General features: G+C 32.4%; 1 protein-coding gene across 2 annotated transcripts in view; it reads left to right on the forward strand.

Annotated features, from left to right (window-relative positions):
• PIK3C3 (phosphatidylinositol 3-kinase, catalytic subunit type 3) overlaps positions 1 to 18,381 on the forward strand; it is a 113,473-nt gene that overhangs the window by 17,958 nt on the left and 77,134 nt on the right. For both annotated transcript variants that reach the window (XM_004683867.2, XM_004683868.2), the window contains 3 exons: positions 12,590 to 12,676; positions 14,780 to 14,875; positions 17,418 to 17,489. In XM_004683867.2, coding sequence (XP_004683924.1) covers positions 12,590 to 12,676; positions 14,780 to 14,875; positions 17,418 to 17,489 — 255 coding nt within the window. The remainder of the gene's footprint in view (positions 1 to 12,589; positions 12,677 to 14,779; positions 14,876 to 17,417; positions 17,490 to 18,381) is intronic.

Below are 18,381 nucleotides of genomic sequence, written 5' to 3' on the forward strand. Positions count from 1 at the left end.
AGGCGGGGATCGAACTCATGCGGAAGAGGCCTTAGATTCTCAGTGCTGTGCTTTAACCCGCTGCGCCACCAGGGAGGGCCCATGACCAACATTTTTTAATCCTAATTTTTTATGGTTGAAGTAGTAACCCTTTAAGGAGTTGTATGGAATCATCTTTCTTTGGTTATAAAATGCACTTAGCAGCTCAAGAAATGGTTAAGTGTGCCTTTGCAGAGCAAAATAATGTGTTGGAAATAAGCCTTGGCATTTTTGTTGGTTGATAACATACATCAGAAGCCTCCATTTCATATATTGGGGGGTTTGACAATTTGTGTCTTACTTTTTTCAAGAGATAGTTATTAAAATTTGTATGTTGTCTGCATTGCCCAGAGTTGTGAACAGTTTGCAAGTAAGTCTTTGTGTATTCATTCTAAATCTTTAAAATGTAAATGAAATTTAATGAAAATAAGTGCCTTACAGTTTTTCTGATACAATCAGAGTTAAATTCTTTGTATTCAAAGTCCCGCGCCCTTGATGGCGTTTTTCAATTAGGAAGGGAGGTGAAACTTTTGAGCTTGCTGTGCTGTGACAGTGTATATTAATGTTAATACTGATTCCCCAGAAACCATCAAAACCAGTAATTATGTTTAAGGAGGAAAGTACTTCATGTTTGTAGCATTGTGAAGGAAGTGTTCCCTCCTTGAAGGGAGGAATCTTTATTTCTTGGTACTTTGGGGTAATACATTTCATTCTTCTCTGTACAGCAGTTGGTCATGCTGTTCAAAGTTTCAGGATGTGTTATATCCCTGCTACTATTGAAGAAGAATGTATTTTTAAAAATGATGACTTAGTTTTGATGAAATTGTAAGCTTGAACTTTTGGAAGCAATTGTGGGAAGGATGCTGTAGTATGAGTAAGATTTTGCTATCTTACTGACTCAGCAAAAATAATTCCTGAACCTGTAAAATCAGAAGTTTAGAATGGATCATTCCTAAAGTCCTAGGTAGCTACTCATAATTTGTCTTTCTAAAAGTATTGAAATAACAAATAATTGGGATGATTTACTTACCTGGGTATTACAGTTATTTCCTTAATAGAGAATAAGTATGGGATCATCCATAAATTTGATTGTGAATGTGTAGTGTTCATGCCATTCCTTTCATTCTGCATTGTGTCTACCCAGACTACAGCTTTATAAAAGATGTGCCTTATGTGAATAAGACTCTCCCTTTAGATGATGTTTCTGTTGTAGAGTGGTGTCTGCTGCCTTTGCTAAATTTTCACACTGCCTGGAAAAGGTCTCTCTCCTGTCTATTTCCCTTGCCTTATACCAAAGAACATATACTTAGGTATTTCTTTCACACTGCCTGGAAAAGGTCTCTCTCCTGTCTATTTCCCTTGCCTTATACCAAAGAACATATACTTAGATATTTCTTATGTTCGTAACTTCTAACTTGTCAAACAGCGTACTGATACTTGTTAGGTTCTCAACTTAAACTTGTATTTCAGTATTTATTTTTGTGCTACAGCAACTCTATCCCTCCTTTCCTCTTATTCTTTCTGCCTCTACCTCTCTCATTTTCCTGGTTTCACATTAAAAAGCTTGCTCAAGTCAATTGCTACTCTTTTCCTCAAAACAATTTTAATTGCCTTATGCTATAAGCTTTTTAGAACTGGGAAAGAATGTGTATGTCCATGTTTTCATATTCATACAGAAATACAGACTTTAGATGTAATGCTTATATTTTTCATACTACCTTCATAAGAAAAGAGATGAGTTTTAAGCGGCTGGAACAGAATAGTTTGTTTCTTGCTGCACTTTTTATTTTGCAGCCAGTGTATCTTACTATGGTTGTTTCTAAATGTTGTAAGGTGGTTGCATTAAGATTAAAAAGACATACATCTTAATAATAGTAAAGCATACTTGCTGTGCATTATATCCATGAGCCTAAATAAATAGTGTTCTGACAATTTTCAAACTGCATTGTAGGAAAATTTATTTAGTAGTAGAACTGCTTCAGTCTTGACTGCTGGGGTTAATGGGATAAAAGAATTGAATTGAAGATGGACAATTTAAATGACTTGTGAAAAGAAGATATTAGATAATTATTAAGCAAAGACCTTCATACTGAAGCAGTACTAAATATCCTTGTTCTGACTTACAGCTTACCTATAAAAGTTAAGTTCTAAAAGCCATATGAATAACTAAAGTTTAAAAGCCCTAATTTTAGGTTTGACATTTTTAAAAAATCTAATCCTTTCAGAAGGATTTTAATGGCATTAACCTCTCTAATGATTTTACATCATTTTGTGAATATGCTTCATTTCTGTAGAGGAAAAAATTGTAAGAGAAGGAAGTAAAACTGAGTAGTTCTTAGTTCAGTTCTTATATCTTATAATCAGATTTCTTAGACTTAAGGAACAGGAAGTTCCTTCCTCACTCTCCATTTTCCTCATTTTTTTCTCTTTCCTATCTGTAATTTATCTAATTTTTACTAAATAGAAATATATATTATACTAAGAAGACGTATATACTATACTTCTGGCTGAATTGATTTGGGGAAATAACCAGAGGCTAGGTTTCTAAGCATTTATTGCATTTTCATTGTCCATGACCCAGCCTTTTCATGATTGTGGCCTAACTAGCGCACATTTGCCCATTGTTCCCATCTGCTCTGTTTTTCGGCTTGTCATATTGTAAGAGTTTTATGACTAGGATGCATATCCACCTGGGGTTTTGTATGTGACTTCCAAGCTTTAACGTTTGATTTATATTTGAATCCATGTCTTTAGACATGAAAGGTTAGTGCACAAGCATGCTTCTCCACTGTCTCCTTTTCATTTTAGCAACTCTGCTTGATGCCTTTGGAATGTGCTTTAGTTTCTGTCAATTTGATTAAGAGGAAGCAAAGAGAAAGTAACGAGTAGATGAAAAATGCTTTGTGGCCTCTGTAACACAGTTAGGTTGGGGAATGTTGAGTAGAGTATATAGGTGAGCATTGCTAAGTGAAGATTTGATAAGATGGGGGGATATGTTAGTTGACCCTCAAAATAAGTAACTGAATTGATTACTTTAGGTCTGAGTCCAGACCTAAAGTTTATTGAAGTACGAACTGGAGTTTTAAAATTTCATCCAGAGATAATTAGTTTGCTGAGAATTGCTTCATACATCAATTCGATGCATTATTTATATTTTGGTACTGCACTGTCCAACATAATAGCCACAACTCACACATGGCAATTTGATGTTTCATTAAAATTAGGTAAAATTAGAAATTCACTTGCTCTAGTCACCTAACCACATTCCAAGTGCTTAGTAGCCACATATAACTAGCTGTTGGACAGTGCCGATATGACTTACTTCTGTTGTTGCTAAAGTCCTATTGGGCAACAGGAACCTAAAGTCCCAATTTACTAATTTGTAATGAGTGAATAGATCTTTCTAGTAACAATATTACTTGTGTTTGCTACCCAGGACACCATTTTTCAAGATAACATTGGAAGTCAAATTAGTCCTCATGAGGTTTATTTAGTGAACCATGAAGGAACTACTTTGAAGATGTTAGTTTTGTGAGCAATTTCTCAGTTTGGAGAAATCTTTCGGTTAAAAGGGAGTAATAGAAAGCTTGGAATAATTGATTTATATATTAATTTTGCAACCCAACATTTTTAAAGTTGTTATTTCTAGTAGTTTTTAATAACTTTCGGTTCACTATGTATTCATCATCTGTTGGTAATTTTTATACTTGGTTAGTTCCTGACTTCAGTGAGGGTGCTGCTTATATTTAACCACTTGGTAAAATATTTTGGGGGTATTACTTTTCTCAGGTTAAATTCCTCTCTTAATTTTACCCAAACTTTAAATGGTGAATGAGTGTTGAAATTTACTGAAAAAGTTGGGGATGTCTTTAAACATTTGTTTTTTTATTCATTCATTTTTCTTTAAGTACCAATTCATTATAACATTCTCTAAGTTTATCATTGAGTATATACCAAAATAAGTTCATTGCTAAAAAATACAAATTGACCCTTCACCATACCATTGTCCTCTTTTTCCCTATTTACTTACCCCTTTTTCCCCATCCCTTTTGATAGTTACTAATTGGTCTTATAGTTAAAAGTGATTCTTCATTTACTTCCTCTATTTGTTTTCTCTGTATACTACATTTGAGTAAAAATCATACGGACTTTTGTCTTTTTCTATATGATATATTTTACTCGGCATAATTCTTTCTAGGTTCAATCCATGTTATTGCAAATGACAGAATTTCATCTTTTATAGCTTTTTTTAACCTGAAAAAGTTTTACGCCATTTTACATGAGGATTGTACATAACTTTCCCTTTTTTACTTTCCTCAAGTTTGGTATTGTCACTTTAAGCTCAGCAAGTTTCATAGAGCTCACTTAAAAACCTCTTGAGTTTGGAAAAGGTGAATAAAGGGGGAAAGAATTCTTCTATGGCAAAGGTAATAAATAATGTTTTATTCTTTGTGTTTTAATTCCTCAATTTATGATTTTTATATTATTCTTTCCTGTGGTTTGTTGTAACAATTGACTTTAGTTTGTTAATGTATTGTAATTTTGGGTTGCACACTAATCTTTTACAAGACTTACACTTTCCTAGTTTACAAGTGTTTTACTCTTCACATTTTTAGCTGCTCATTGTGAGAGGTTTCTCACTTTATGTTATTCTTTCATATTATTGAAACTGGGAATCAAATTCAGTGTCTGTATATTTGTTTTGATGTTAGAGGAACCCAGATAATGAAAATTGATTTTGACAAATGCCTTGGTTTTAGAAATACAATTTAAGAAATGAGCTGTGTTATAAGCTAGAGATCATTTTATTTTACAAATCCTGAAGTAGATTTTCAAAATTGACTCATGTAAATTTTTAAATGCGAACTCACTTAATGGTATTTGGTCATTAGATTTTAGAGAAATGAGAAACAGCAAATTATGCAAGCAGAAAAAATGAAGGTGTTACCTTATTAAAAAAATACAAACTCATAGTTAACAGAACTATCAAAACTGTTGGAAGATTAAAATAATGCTGAGTTACATTTTAACTGACTGGAAAGATTGGTAATCAGAATCCCTGATTTATAACACTCACTTCAATGGCTTACTGAATAACGTTTTTTGTGTACATTTTTCATTAATAAGATGTGGTCAGTTGAAGTCTGTCCTCTCTGCTAATGATAGGAATCATCATAATGTCGTAATTATTATTATTAATATATTTTAACTTTTTGAGGTATGGAATACTACTAATTGATTTTAACTATTCTATAAAGGAGCCAGTTTAGAGAGCATTTTATTCATAGCTTTAGCAAGTTGTATAAGTGGTGTAAAACTTTTTCAGATAAAAAAAACTATAAAAGATGAAATTCTGTCATTTGCAATAACATGGATTGAACCTAGAAGGAATTTTCTTGATAAATTTCTGGATAAATTTTGTCCTTCAAGTAGCTACATGATCATTTTTATGATTGAACTGCCATTCTGGATAAAACTAATCAAAGGCAGTAAATTATTTGGTAGAACCAATTAATGATCTTTACCCCTTATTATAATTACGTATTTTAGTGTCCTTTTAAAATACAACACAATTCCCAAAGATATTTTCTGTTGCTTTTATATATTAGTCTGTTTTTGATAAGTTGGTGTTTTTTGTAATACTGTTTTGTAAGTCTTTGCACATGAAGTGATTCTATTCGGTAATGATAGTGAGTTAGGTTATTGTTAAGATAGCTTATTAATTTTCACTTTCCAAATAGTTCACTTATTTATGTTTTAATTATATTGTGATTAGTATTATACAGTACAGTATTAGGCTACTGTATATCAATTTAGGGATGTGAATCTGTCTCTCATCATACAAAACATATGTAGGTTTGTTGTGTGTATGTCTGTTACATTTACATTTTATCCACAAATATAAAATAATGAATTGAGACTCGACAATATAATCATGAGTTATGTAAAAATATCACATTTTCAAAAATATGTATTTTGTCAGTAATAATTTACTTTGATCAGACTTCAGTTTTAAATGTCTTAATTTTTAGATGGTGATTGTAGTACTTAATGAGAAATTTGTTGTTCTTTATAAAGAAGAAACAGAAACCTGGCTACAAAATTTGCTTTGGGCAGAAGAATTTCATTTTGTTATTATACTGCCTGCCTCAAATGTTTTGTAAATGGCAATAATAACAGAATTATGATGACAGCTGCTGAAATTATTCAAGACTATGGAACTTGTACAGTGCCACCATTGACATCATCAAAAAATAACTCTTGGCTATAGACTTTTGTATAACGTGTAAATTTTGTAAACATCTTAAGCGATTTGATTCTTTTTATGCCATTCTTTTATGTGATAAAAGAATAATTTGGGAATCTCTAGTAAATGTATTCCTAATGATACATGGTCTTTATCAGTCACTCTGATTTGCTTACTGTTGTCTAAGACTGTCAGAACTTTTAGATTTGTCTTGAAATCAATGATAGCAGTAGACTAAATTAGTTTTTGCCTGTGTAAGAATGAACCCTGAAAGAATATTGATTTATGTTCTGTAAATCTATTGTCTGTCTTCATAGCTGTGGTTTCTGCCAAGAAAATAGAAAGTAACAGGCTTTTAAGACTAGATTAATCTCAGAGTTTAACCAAATGAAATTTTTATGAGGCAAATACCCTTTTTCCCGAAAGGTTTGCAAGTAAAGTTTCAAAGTAAAATTGAAGATTTGTGGCTAAGATTTCATTAATCAGGCAGAGAGACGAAATCCCTGTGCTCCCTGAGAATTAAATACATAGGTGTGTGCCAATTCATTAACACACAATCAGCTGCTTTTTAAACCTTAGTATTTCAAGTGAATTCTTATATAAATACATTTTGTTGTAAATTGCATATTGATGCATAGCTTGTATTGATTTGATAAAGTATAGAACCCATTGTTTTATGTTTATTAAAGAGTTATTAATAGAAATCTGAATGTGCCACAGCATCATGCACATATATTAGCTGCCCAGTAATGATATTCTTAATGAGTACTTACTAGCTTATCTCTGTCTAGGTTCAGCAAAGTGTGTTGCAGGTCAAAGATTAAAGTTACATCCTTTACTTAAAGGCATTTAGAGGAACCAAGATAGTCTTGTATGTGATAGTACCAGAGCTTATTTATTTATTTTTTTCATAATGTTATAAATGTTTGTAGAGAAATTTTGAACATTCATTTTTGTTTCATAAATCTGACCATTTTCTCTCTTTGGTCGCAGCACAGATTGGTTCTTTGTTTATTCTTTAAGTGGCAGAGAAAAGAGAAAAAATTATAATTTTCTCCTCTTAGAATCTCAATGAAGCTTATTTATATGTGTCTTTCCCAAGCAATACCTAGTGTAGAACAGCTTTTTTTTTTTTTTTTTTTTTAAGATTTATTTATTTGTGCAGTACAAATACAGGCTAGAGGCTCAGGGATGGTGAGAGGATTCACCAGAGACAGACTGGGGAGCAGAACAGGCAGATCGACGAAGTACACTGCTGAGGGGATCAGCGGGCGGGTCAGGAGAGGTCTGCCACGCCATGTGGTCACCTCCGGGGCAGGCGGGAATCGAACTCATGCGGAAGCGGCTTTAGATTCTCAGTGCTGTGCTTTAACCCGCTGCGCCACCAGGGAGGGCCACCTAGTGTAGAACAGCTTTTTTAAAAAATCCAATTATCTGTAACTTTTCCCTAAAAGTTTCTTCAGATGAGTAAGGTTTTATAGCTTATAAATTTCCATATATGAGTTTTTTATTAGCTACATATTGAGAAATGGTAATGTCATTTAGTCTTGAAAGATCCTTGGAAGAAATAATTTCAGGGAGGACAACTTTATTAATACCTAATTTTCTTTTTAGATGGTCATATTAACTTAATCATTTATTCTTTGAACTTTTATTATCAAGTAAAATAAGTTTATTTAATACCAACTTTATATATGCTTATCTTTGGAAATCTGTTAAGAGAAACTACTTGTTTGTAAAATAACTTTAGCTTTTAAGTAACTTTTTTTAACTTCAAAGATAACATGCAGACACTGTAGTGATAGAAGATTGCTAAATTACAAAGAATATAAAAATCATCTTTAACCCCTTCCCACAAATAAACATCATTGATATTTTATTTGATGTGCTTTTAGTAAATAAATATGCATTATGTATGAATGTCTGTACTTATTTTTAAATTGAAATCATACTGGATTTGTGTATGCTTAATTAAATCCGCTTTTATACTTAATGGTGTCTAGCTGTTAAGATACCTCTACAAAATGATTGGTAAAGAACACAGGGTCTTGTATTGTGTGGATATGCATAATTCATTTCAAAATTCTCTGTGGTTGACATTCAGATGTTGGCAATTCTGTACTGTTATCAAGCCATTATCCACTTTAAATTTTCTGTTGGCTTGGCTTGAAAATTAAAACTGAGATTCTACATTGGAGTTGTGTTTAGAAGGTCTTTTTGATTTCCTCATACTCTTTATTTCAAAGTTATCAGATATATACAAAAGCTTGAAGTGAAACTCAAAGTTGGGAAACATCTTTGTGTTCTTTGTTATACCATTTATGTTCTGTTTGTGCCATCTTCTTGTTTTCACAGCTAGATGTTAACCCCTTAAGAAAAAATGCAGTTTATTAACAAACTAACCTGACTCATATCATCTATAAATTCTTTGTTAAATACTTTGATTGCTATAACTTTGTGAAAATAAGGTGGATATATGACTATGGAAGAAATTGGTCAAGAAAAGTTTGGAAACTCAGTCAATTCTCCCTAGTTACCTTTTGAATCTGTCTTTCTGTCTCTCTACCCCTTTACCTGTGCAGATTTCTGGGCACTTTTAAAAAATAGATAAGCATTGCTTTTTAGTTCTCAGTATTATTTTTCCCATTTATGCTTCCAGTGTACTGCCTATTTTAAGTAAAAGTACACAACATGAACAGTATCAGGAAAACTGATTTGCAGTTTAGTATCTTATATATGTATATCTCGTCCTACCCTCCACTTTTACAGGGTATCATCCTCACCTTAACAACCTGGACACGTAAAGCTCACAAATAGGATGACACATCTATCTGAAAGGTTTCATTTTGTTTGTCTGACTGATTCCTTGTTTTCAAGTCTCTGCTGAAGGTCCACCTGTCTAAGAGACCTTTTCTGTCATAGTACAGAGACTATTTTCTGTCATAATACACTGCTCATTACTTTGATATTACTGTTTTAATTTGTAGTTACTTTGATGTTACTGTTTCAATTTGTAGTTAAACATTTAGGCACTTACCATATACATGACTTATGGGTTTTTTTTTCTTTAAGTTTTGTGAGGGGGGAGAACTTTGCTTCTTTGCTTTTTTTGTTCAACAGTCTATGCTTCTTTCCAGAGTTAGTACCTGATAGAAGTTGTGACATACAATAGCAATAAAGAACCATGTATTTATGTTGGAAGTAAATAACTACTGGGGATAATTGACCAGAGGCATGCCTCGTTCTTTCCTCCAACTTTCTTTCGAGTTTTAGTTCATCCTATTTGACCGTCACCCCCCCCCCCAATTCCCTACACTCTTGAGTAGAAATCCAACGTATTTAAATGTTTGTTTTCCATGCTACCACCTTCCACATTAGAAGACTTTTCAGTAAATATTCATTGAATAAATATACCTGTGTTTATTTGTATATACATTTTATAGCTGTAGCAATCAAAAAGCTTATAGCCTTATCAGGCTGTAAGAATAAGGATCAGTGAACAGTGAGTTGTGTGATAGAACTATGCCTTTAACAGTCTTCTGCTCTTGGTCAGTGTGCAGCACAGCAAGTTGGCCTACTTTTAGTTCTGTTTTTGGTACTAGTATTGAACATCTACTAATCTGAGACATCTTTCTCAAGCACATATTTCTATCCCCCCATTAAACCTGGTAAGGCATGATTAGTTCCCTGGGCATGCTTTTATTTAGTTCTTAAGGATTCTTTTTATTTAAATAGCTTTTCATGTCCCTTAACTGTTTAATTTTTGGAGAAGATAGAATTCAATAATTATACCATTATATCAATAATTATGTGACAGTGGGCTTGTCTGCCAAGCTCTATATGACTTCTTGAGACTTCCCGCTTTTTAAGAAATACAGATACTTACTTTTAAAAGATCTAGGTCACTGACATCTTGACCGAAGATAAAAAAATAGTTAAAATTCATTTTTCTTCCTCCTGTATTCCTCCCAGATGGGAGATAACTAAAAGCTAATTTGGGATGGTGAAAACCACACAAGTCTGTCTATATTGTTATCAACATCATAAAAGATGAAGTGACATATTATAGGCTAATTATATTAGCTTCTTACTATTTGCCTAGTGACATAGTTTTATATGATTTCGTCCAATGTTTTGTATGCCATGAGTCTTAAAAGTAAATGGTTTAAGGATCTGAAATGAGTAACTGGACTGTGTAGTATGTTATACAGAGAGCTACAAAAGATTATTTTGGTGGACATGAAGACATTTACCAGTTGTGATAGCTAATTCTAGATTTTTGTTGTTGTCTACGTAATAAGCAAGAGCTGATGTTACCATTTCCATATTCTCTCTCCTTGCTGAAAGGCAGTTGAAGAATAAATTATTTGTTGGGCCTCCCTGGTGGCACAGAGCTCAAAGTCTCAGCACTATCAAGCTCTCCCCAGCCACTGCCAAAGACTTCCATCTCCAGCCAAGGAGCTAACCCACATGGCAGCAGACCTCTACTGTTTTGCCTGCTGCTCCCTCCACAGTGTGTTTCAGTAGATCGACCTGTTCTGCTTCCCACTCTGTCTCTGGTGAACCCTCTCACCTCCCTGTACCTCAGGCCTACAACTCAGTTCTTCTGTGCTTAAATAAATAAAAATAAAATAATTTTTTTAAAAAAGAAATTGTTTGTATCCTTGGATTTTCTGTTAAAGCAATGGTTTGCTAGCTAATTTCCCAGGGGCAACCCTTTATAATACATGCCGCCAGATAATCACACATTGGATTCTGTACTAGTCCTTTGACTCATTTTAATCAATAAAATGCAACTGACAAAATACCATGCTTTGTCTAGGCTATGTTAAGGCAGTTGACTTCTGGTTTTGCATTTTAGGGATGAATTATCTACTGTGTAAGAAGTCCTGCTATCCCATTGAAATTGCTGTGTTGATATGTTACTGGAAGAGGGAGTAATACTGAAAAACATGTAGAAAGAGATCATCCCCATCACCTTAGTATCTCAGCTTTTTCTTAAAGGCTTTAGAAATGTGAACAAAGCTATTTTGGGCTTTCTAGTCTCAACCATCAAATGACTATAGTTTCATAAAATACTTTTTTTTTTTTTTTTTAGATTTATTACTTTGTACATACAGAACTGGGGTACAGGCCAGAGGCTCAGGGGCGGTGAGAGGCTTCACCAGAGACAGATTGGGCAGCAGAACAGGCAGATTGACGAAGTACACTGCTGAGGGGAGCAGCGGGCGGGTCAGGAGAGGTCTGCCACGCCATGTGGTCACCTCTGGGGGCAGGCGGGAATCAAACTCATGCGGAAGTGGCTTTAGCTTCTCAGTGCAGTGCTTTAACCCACTGCGCCACCAGGGAGGGCCTCATAAAATACTTTTAAGACTGAAATAAATAAATAAATTCCAAATGACCCTTAAGATGACTAATTGACTTTTGTAAGAATCATGAAAAATAAACTTAATATTCTTTTAAGGTGCTATGATTTGAGCTGGGTTGTTGTGAAGTAATAGATATATAGGACAAGTGACAAAGGGGACCTTTTGCTTGCAAATTTTCCAGTTTGGCAGAAATTATGAGACCTTAGGTTTTGTTCTAGAGCCTAAGGAGATTTTGAACTCTGTTCTCTTCCATTGATCTATTTTGTCTATTCCTTCATCATTAGCACACTAGTATCAATAACTGAGACTTTAGAATAAGCTTTGAAGTTGGGTAGTATCAGGCTTCCAATTCTCTTTACTCTTGTGTTGACACTCTGACTCTCTTGCTTCTTCATATAAACTTTAGAGTCAAATTGTCAATATCTACAAAATAACTTGCTGGGATTTTGATTGAATTGAATTTATATCAAATTGAGAAGGCCATATACCTTAGTAATATTGAATCTTTTTTTCCATTTTTTTTTCAGAGCTTTGTAGTTTTCCTCATAGATCTTTCCTGTATATATTTTATTAGACTTATGGCAGTTTAATTTTGGGAATACTAGTGTAAATAATACCTTCTAATTTCAAATTTTATTTGCTTATTGTTGGTATATAGGAAAATATTTTACTTTGAATATTACCTTTACCCTGTAGTACAGTCTTGCTATGATTGCTTATTATTTCCAGAATTTTTTTTTTTTTGGTTCACTCATATATTTTACATAGCTAATCCTGTCATCTGCTAACAGAAAGTGCTATTTTTCCCAATGTGTATATCTTTAATTCCTTTTTTATTGCCTTTTGCATTAAACAGTACTTCCAGTAATATGTTGAAAAGGAGTGATGGGTATTACCATCCTATGTTCTCCTTTCAGTGAGACCTATGTTAAAATTTTCTCTATTTGTTCTGCAGCTCACCAAAGCTCATCGACAAGGACATATGGTGAAAGTTGATTGGCTAGACAGATTGACCTTTAGAGAAATAGAAATGATAAATGAGGTGGGTTGTATCCCTCTTTTGTACTTCCAAATATGTTCTCTAGATTTCTAATTCAGAAATTTTCTTGAGAATTACTTACTGCATAAGTGTACTAAATGTCATAAAAGTGATGCTTTAGTAAGCTTGACACTTCACTTGTATGTTTTCTTTCTTTCTGTATGAACTTGCTCATGTGAAAGTTCAAGTTATTATTGGATAAATCTACCAATAGTGTTTCCTCTTCTTTTCAGTTACCTTTATCAACATTAGCAAGTACTCTCTACAATTAAGTTACAACTTATATATATACATGTATATATATACATATGTATATATATATATATACATATATATACACACACACACTATATATATATTATATACTATCGTATATTTATTATATACTATAATAAATATAATATATATCAACTATATTATATATAATATATACACACACACACACACACACACTGTCATATATATATTGTGTACCTTTAATAACATTGCATGGTCCAAGTGATTTTTTTGTTTGTTCATTTTGTGTATTGATAACAGAATATGTTTAATTAGAAAATAGCCTGAATGAACATCTTTCCAAGCATTTGAACAAAAACATATTTTTTTCCTCCTATATTTGCACTGAAGTACTACATGTACTACATGCTTACAAACAGAATAACTACTCTACTAATCATGTTAAGATGAGTGAAAGTCACTTGTGTGTAGGGCATTCCTGGTGGCACGGGGTTAAAGTCTCAGCACTATCAAGCTATAGCCAGCCACTGCAGTACAAGTTCTATTCCCTCCAGGGATCTTACCCACATGGTGCAGCAGACCTCTTCTGTCTCACCAGCTTCACACAGGTCTGCCTGTTTTGCTCCCCACTCTGTTTCTGGTGAATCCTCTCAACCTTCATACCTCTGGCTTACATCCAGTTCCTATATGCATAAGTAAATAAAAAAATTAAAAGCATCATTAAAAAATCAATTTCTTATACCACAGGGCTCAACGGACTTAATTTATATTCTCTGAACTTTTCAATAGTTGGAAAGAGAGAGACATCTTTAATTTTAAATTGACAGTTGTAGAGTTAGATTCTAGAATTGTTATCTAAAAAATGTTGTGGTATTTAGCAACATGTATATTCAGTATGATTATTGAGCATCTTTTCCAAATTTGTTCATAATACATACATATGTATACATACATACACATATATACATAGACACACACACCGAGCACAGTTTGATTTTGACTCTATAATCACATTCCAAGAATAGTTAATCAGAATGCTTACTTATATTTTTGTATTCCTCAACCTAGGTACTCTTGGGGTATATGTTAGTGATTATTTTGCTTAGCCTTTCTCAACCTCCCACTGCCACTCTTTTAATAAATAGTTACCTTTGCCATTACTATATTATACTTCACAAGCTATCCAACTTAAAGTATCTCTTTATTTTTTACATACAGGTTTAAAGCCACTTTCAAAGTTATTTGGGTTTAGACTAATCAATCCTTTAAGCTTCATTTTATTTTCACTTTATTATTTGACTAAGTATTTATTTTTTATACAGAATCAGTACTTTTTATGTTGGAAAGGAACTTCTTCCCCATATTCTTAAAGTATATTGATAAAAATTTACAAATGATTGCAAGTTATCTTACATTTATAAATTGTGAAAAACTTGTAATTGTGTCTCTGTTATGCTCAGATAGTCTCTCTTAGCTACTGACATTGCATTTTTTTTTATATTTACATTAATTCTTATAGTCTTATACAGTGAACTGTTTTTTGCTTAAAATTGTTAGAGGTATAAAACATCTTTTTTGAAATATAATGGTTGTCATGTAAATGTATCCAAAATACCTTCAAGATTTTATAATCCAAAATCCAAATTACTGAATATACAGAAATGTTACTATATTTGAGGGAGTTATAAATAAATATTAGACAGTACTAGATAAAACAATAGTGCTGTATATAATAATATAGTAGTACTATATAAACAGTGCACTTAAAACAAACAAAAAATTTGTTACATTTTAAATTACATTTTATCTTTTAAGAGAACATTGAAGATGATTGAAGATAATTATAAAATAAAAACTTTTATTTTTTAGAGTGAAAAACGAAGTTCTAATTTCATGTACTTGATGGTTGAGTTTCGATGTGTCAAGTGTGATGATAAGGAATACGGTATTGTTTATTACGAAAAGGTATTTGCTTTGGAATTCTTTATTGTCTCTAAAGTAGAGGGGAGGGGGAAAATTACTGTTTTTTCCTGCTGAGATGAATTATTTGGTTGTAGGATAGCAGCAGACAGCTGTCAGCAGCAGCTGTTTATGTATACACAAATCAAATCACATAGCTACTACAAGATTACAAAAGCCGATCATTCCTGTAATGCAGTTCTGGGTTACAGAATTCAATAAATATGTAAGAGATTTAAAACTTTGATTAATTGTTCTCAAAATTGGCAAGTAAGACAATAAAATAATAATTTTATTAACAGTGTTTATTTGAAAAGTAAACAAGGGAATCCAATTTTTTAATGTACAATATTGAAAGTTAAGGCTGTGGCTGTTCTTTGAGGTTATATGTATATACATGGTATAGTAAATTTATACATATATAAAATTTATAATTGTTGGAATTGTCAACCATAAGTTATGAGTTTGCTTCTTTAAGAAGTTCCTAATTATGCAGAATTAAGAAAACTGTGGTACCATTAGGCTGAATAATAATAAGTATTTAGTTTTATTTGTTTTGGTCAGCTTATTATTCAAAAAATATAGTTAATTTTTTCATATGTAGCTACTTGAAAAATACCTGCTTTCAATGTTTACTGAAGGTTTTTAAAAAGATATTATAAATGTATATACAGTTCAAAGCCACATCAACCTAGTATCTTCCATTATTATGGAAATTAAACACATGCTTACATAAGGACAATTGAAAGCATACTTTTGATATATGGTATAATAAAATAAAATTTCTTCTAGTATAGATAAAGCTGATATGCAGTACATTTGTTTATTAGAAGCAGTATTTTTAAATTACATTTATGCTTTGGTATTGTTAAAACTGTCACAAGTGGTTTTTACAATTTTTATATATTTTTATAACTAAATTACTATTTTGAAAGATGTTTTCATAACAGAAGTTTATTGGATATAGTTCATTTATGATCATTTGTATGGTTGTTTTCAAGTTAATCGTAATTTTTCCCATTAGCTTGTTTTTCTTTTCTTATGTATAGGGTTAGGAAGAGTTAACTTGTTTCAGTCTTTTGATTTATAAATAATACTCCCTGAGGAAAAATGAAGATAGGAAGGTAGTCTATTTAATATTGTTATTAGTTTACTACAAAAATTACCATCAAAATAAAGGGAAATGTAGGCAGGTAAAGTTGCTTTGTCATGAATACATTTTACTAAAAGTGCATTTTATACTTCATGTCATTTCATTAAAAGCAGTATTTCCTGTTCATCTGGAGTATATATTGTGAAAACATATTAATGGAGATGGTCCTTTTGAACAGTGCAGATGTGAAGGATCTTTTGAAAGACAGCTTTGATAATAGATGAAATAATAGCAGAATAGAAATTAGAAAAATTTTAAGTTTTTTAAAGAAGGTTCTTGACCCCTTTCTACTGCTTCTTGCAAATTGCCCATAAATTAATGCCTGTCTACCTACCCTGTCATATTTCCACTTAGTGTAAAGATTGCTGGGCCAGTGTATTGAATCTAATGGAAATAGACTTTCTTGTCACCTGTCTTTTGTGACAGATAGCCTTAGTGAAGATTACTTGTCACAGTTGGGCTGATAAATGTGTTTTCTGGTGTTGTGACTGAGAACTGGCCTGTTAAACAACGGCTGTGGGAATTTGTGGTTTTCTGTAAGACTCAATTACTGAACTAAAGGAAAATCACAATACTTCCCTTCTTTTAGTCTCTCCTGATTTTGTTGTGCATATCTAAAATTGAAAATATACTGGCATTTAGAAATTGACAGAAAAACTTGATGCTTGGTATACAAGCATTGTGAGGAAATGAATTTGGTCTCAATTAGTTTGGCTTTTCCAGGATAGGCATTCAATGACATTTATTAGGTCGAATTTACCTTTCTTGCCCGAATTGGATAGAAATAAAAGTCAGCATTCTTTAGAAATGATAATGCAACAATATAAGACAGCTTTATTTCTTATGAATTGATTGATTAATTCTTGTTATTCAAGTTTGCTGTATATTGTATAGGTGTCATCTAAGAAGCAAAGCTGCTTACTTTCTAGCTGTGTATAAATTAGAGTAACCTTAATACCACACTTAAAACTACTTCTCTGAATAGAACTCAGTTGTACTAGTTTGATATCTGCTTAGTAGTTTTTGAAATGTTTTGAAAATGCTTTGTGTTAAGTATGCAGTGTTTTTTTTTTTAAGTTGGAAAATTAAAAACTATTTTTGACACACTGTAATTATGAACAGACTTTAAAAAATGCAAAAAAAAAAAAAAAACAGGGCTCAAAGAAAGCAATCTAATTTCCAGATCCTTTATATCTAAAAACTCTGCAGATTTTATTGTTAGATTTAGTTCTTAAAGATCAGGAGCAAATGGTAATAAGTGATTATGTACTTTAAATGGAGACATGCTGTTCATTAAATAAAATAAAAATACATTGGCATCCCATTATTATACATTGTTTCTTACCATGTGTTTTAATTTCATATTTTAATTTTTCATTTATTATTGAAATCCAGGATGGTGATGAGTCATCTCCAATTTTAACAAGCTTTGAGATAGTGAAAGTTCCTGACCCTCAGATGTCTATGGTGAGTTTTGAAAATTTCTTATGAAAGTGCTTTTCTCCAGAATGATGACTGAGATTCAATCTATGGCATATATATATATATTTTTTAAGATTTTTAAAAAAATTTTTATGCATACAAGAGCTGGAGTGTAGATCAGAGGTATGGGGGCAGGGTTGAGAGAATACGCCAGAGGCAGAGTGGGGAGCAGAACAGTCAGATGTATTGAAATACATTGCCGAGAAGAGCAGCAGGTGAGACAGGAGAGGCTCCCTGGCTGGGGATCGAACTCATGCTGCAGTGACTGACTATAGCTTCATACTGCTGAGGCTTAACCCCTGTGTCACAAGGGAAGCCCGAGCATACAGTTTCTTTAAAAAAAATTACAGCGGACCTCAGTTATATAAGTAAAAGCAATTCATAAATATACTTCAGTTATCTTACATCAGATTTAGTTGAATTTTTACAAGAAATATTAATATCTAAAAATAAAGTCAGAAGGTCACTGCATCTCATTCAACTAATGACAGGAAGTCAAATATTGGTAAACAAGGGCTTTCTGGTTCCTCCCTGGGCGAAAACCATTTTCTTTGTAGAAGAGTTGCAAAATAAATAGTAAATATGCATGCTTTCTCTTTTGTTCAGAAGAAGATACCATCATCTCATAGGTCTTCACTTATAAACACAAGTTCAAAGATTATTAACAATCTAATGGTTGAAAGTCTTATAGAGACCAGTTTTCTTGCAAAATGAGGACATGTCTTAAAAAATATTTAGGATACTAAAGTTATAATAAGAACAAACTATAAAGTTTCATGAGTAATAAGTGGTCTTAAGCAACTGTTGCTTTCCTTATTTCTAATTGGCTGTTTGAACTTCCTATTACATTGCTGTTTAATGTTTTTTAAATAATTTA

Source organism: Condylura cristata, unplaced genomic scaffold (assembly GCF_000260355.1).
Source record: "Condylura cristata isolate star-nosed mole 26May11 unplaced genomic scaffold, ConCri1.0 scaffold00016, whole genome shotgun sequence".
Classification (NCBI taxonomy): Eukaryota; Metazoa; Chordata; class Mammalia; order Eulipotyphla; family Talpidae; genus Condylura; species Condylura cristata.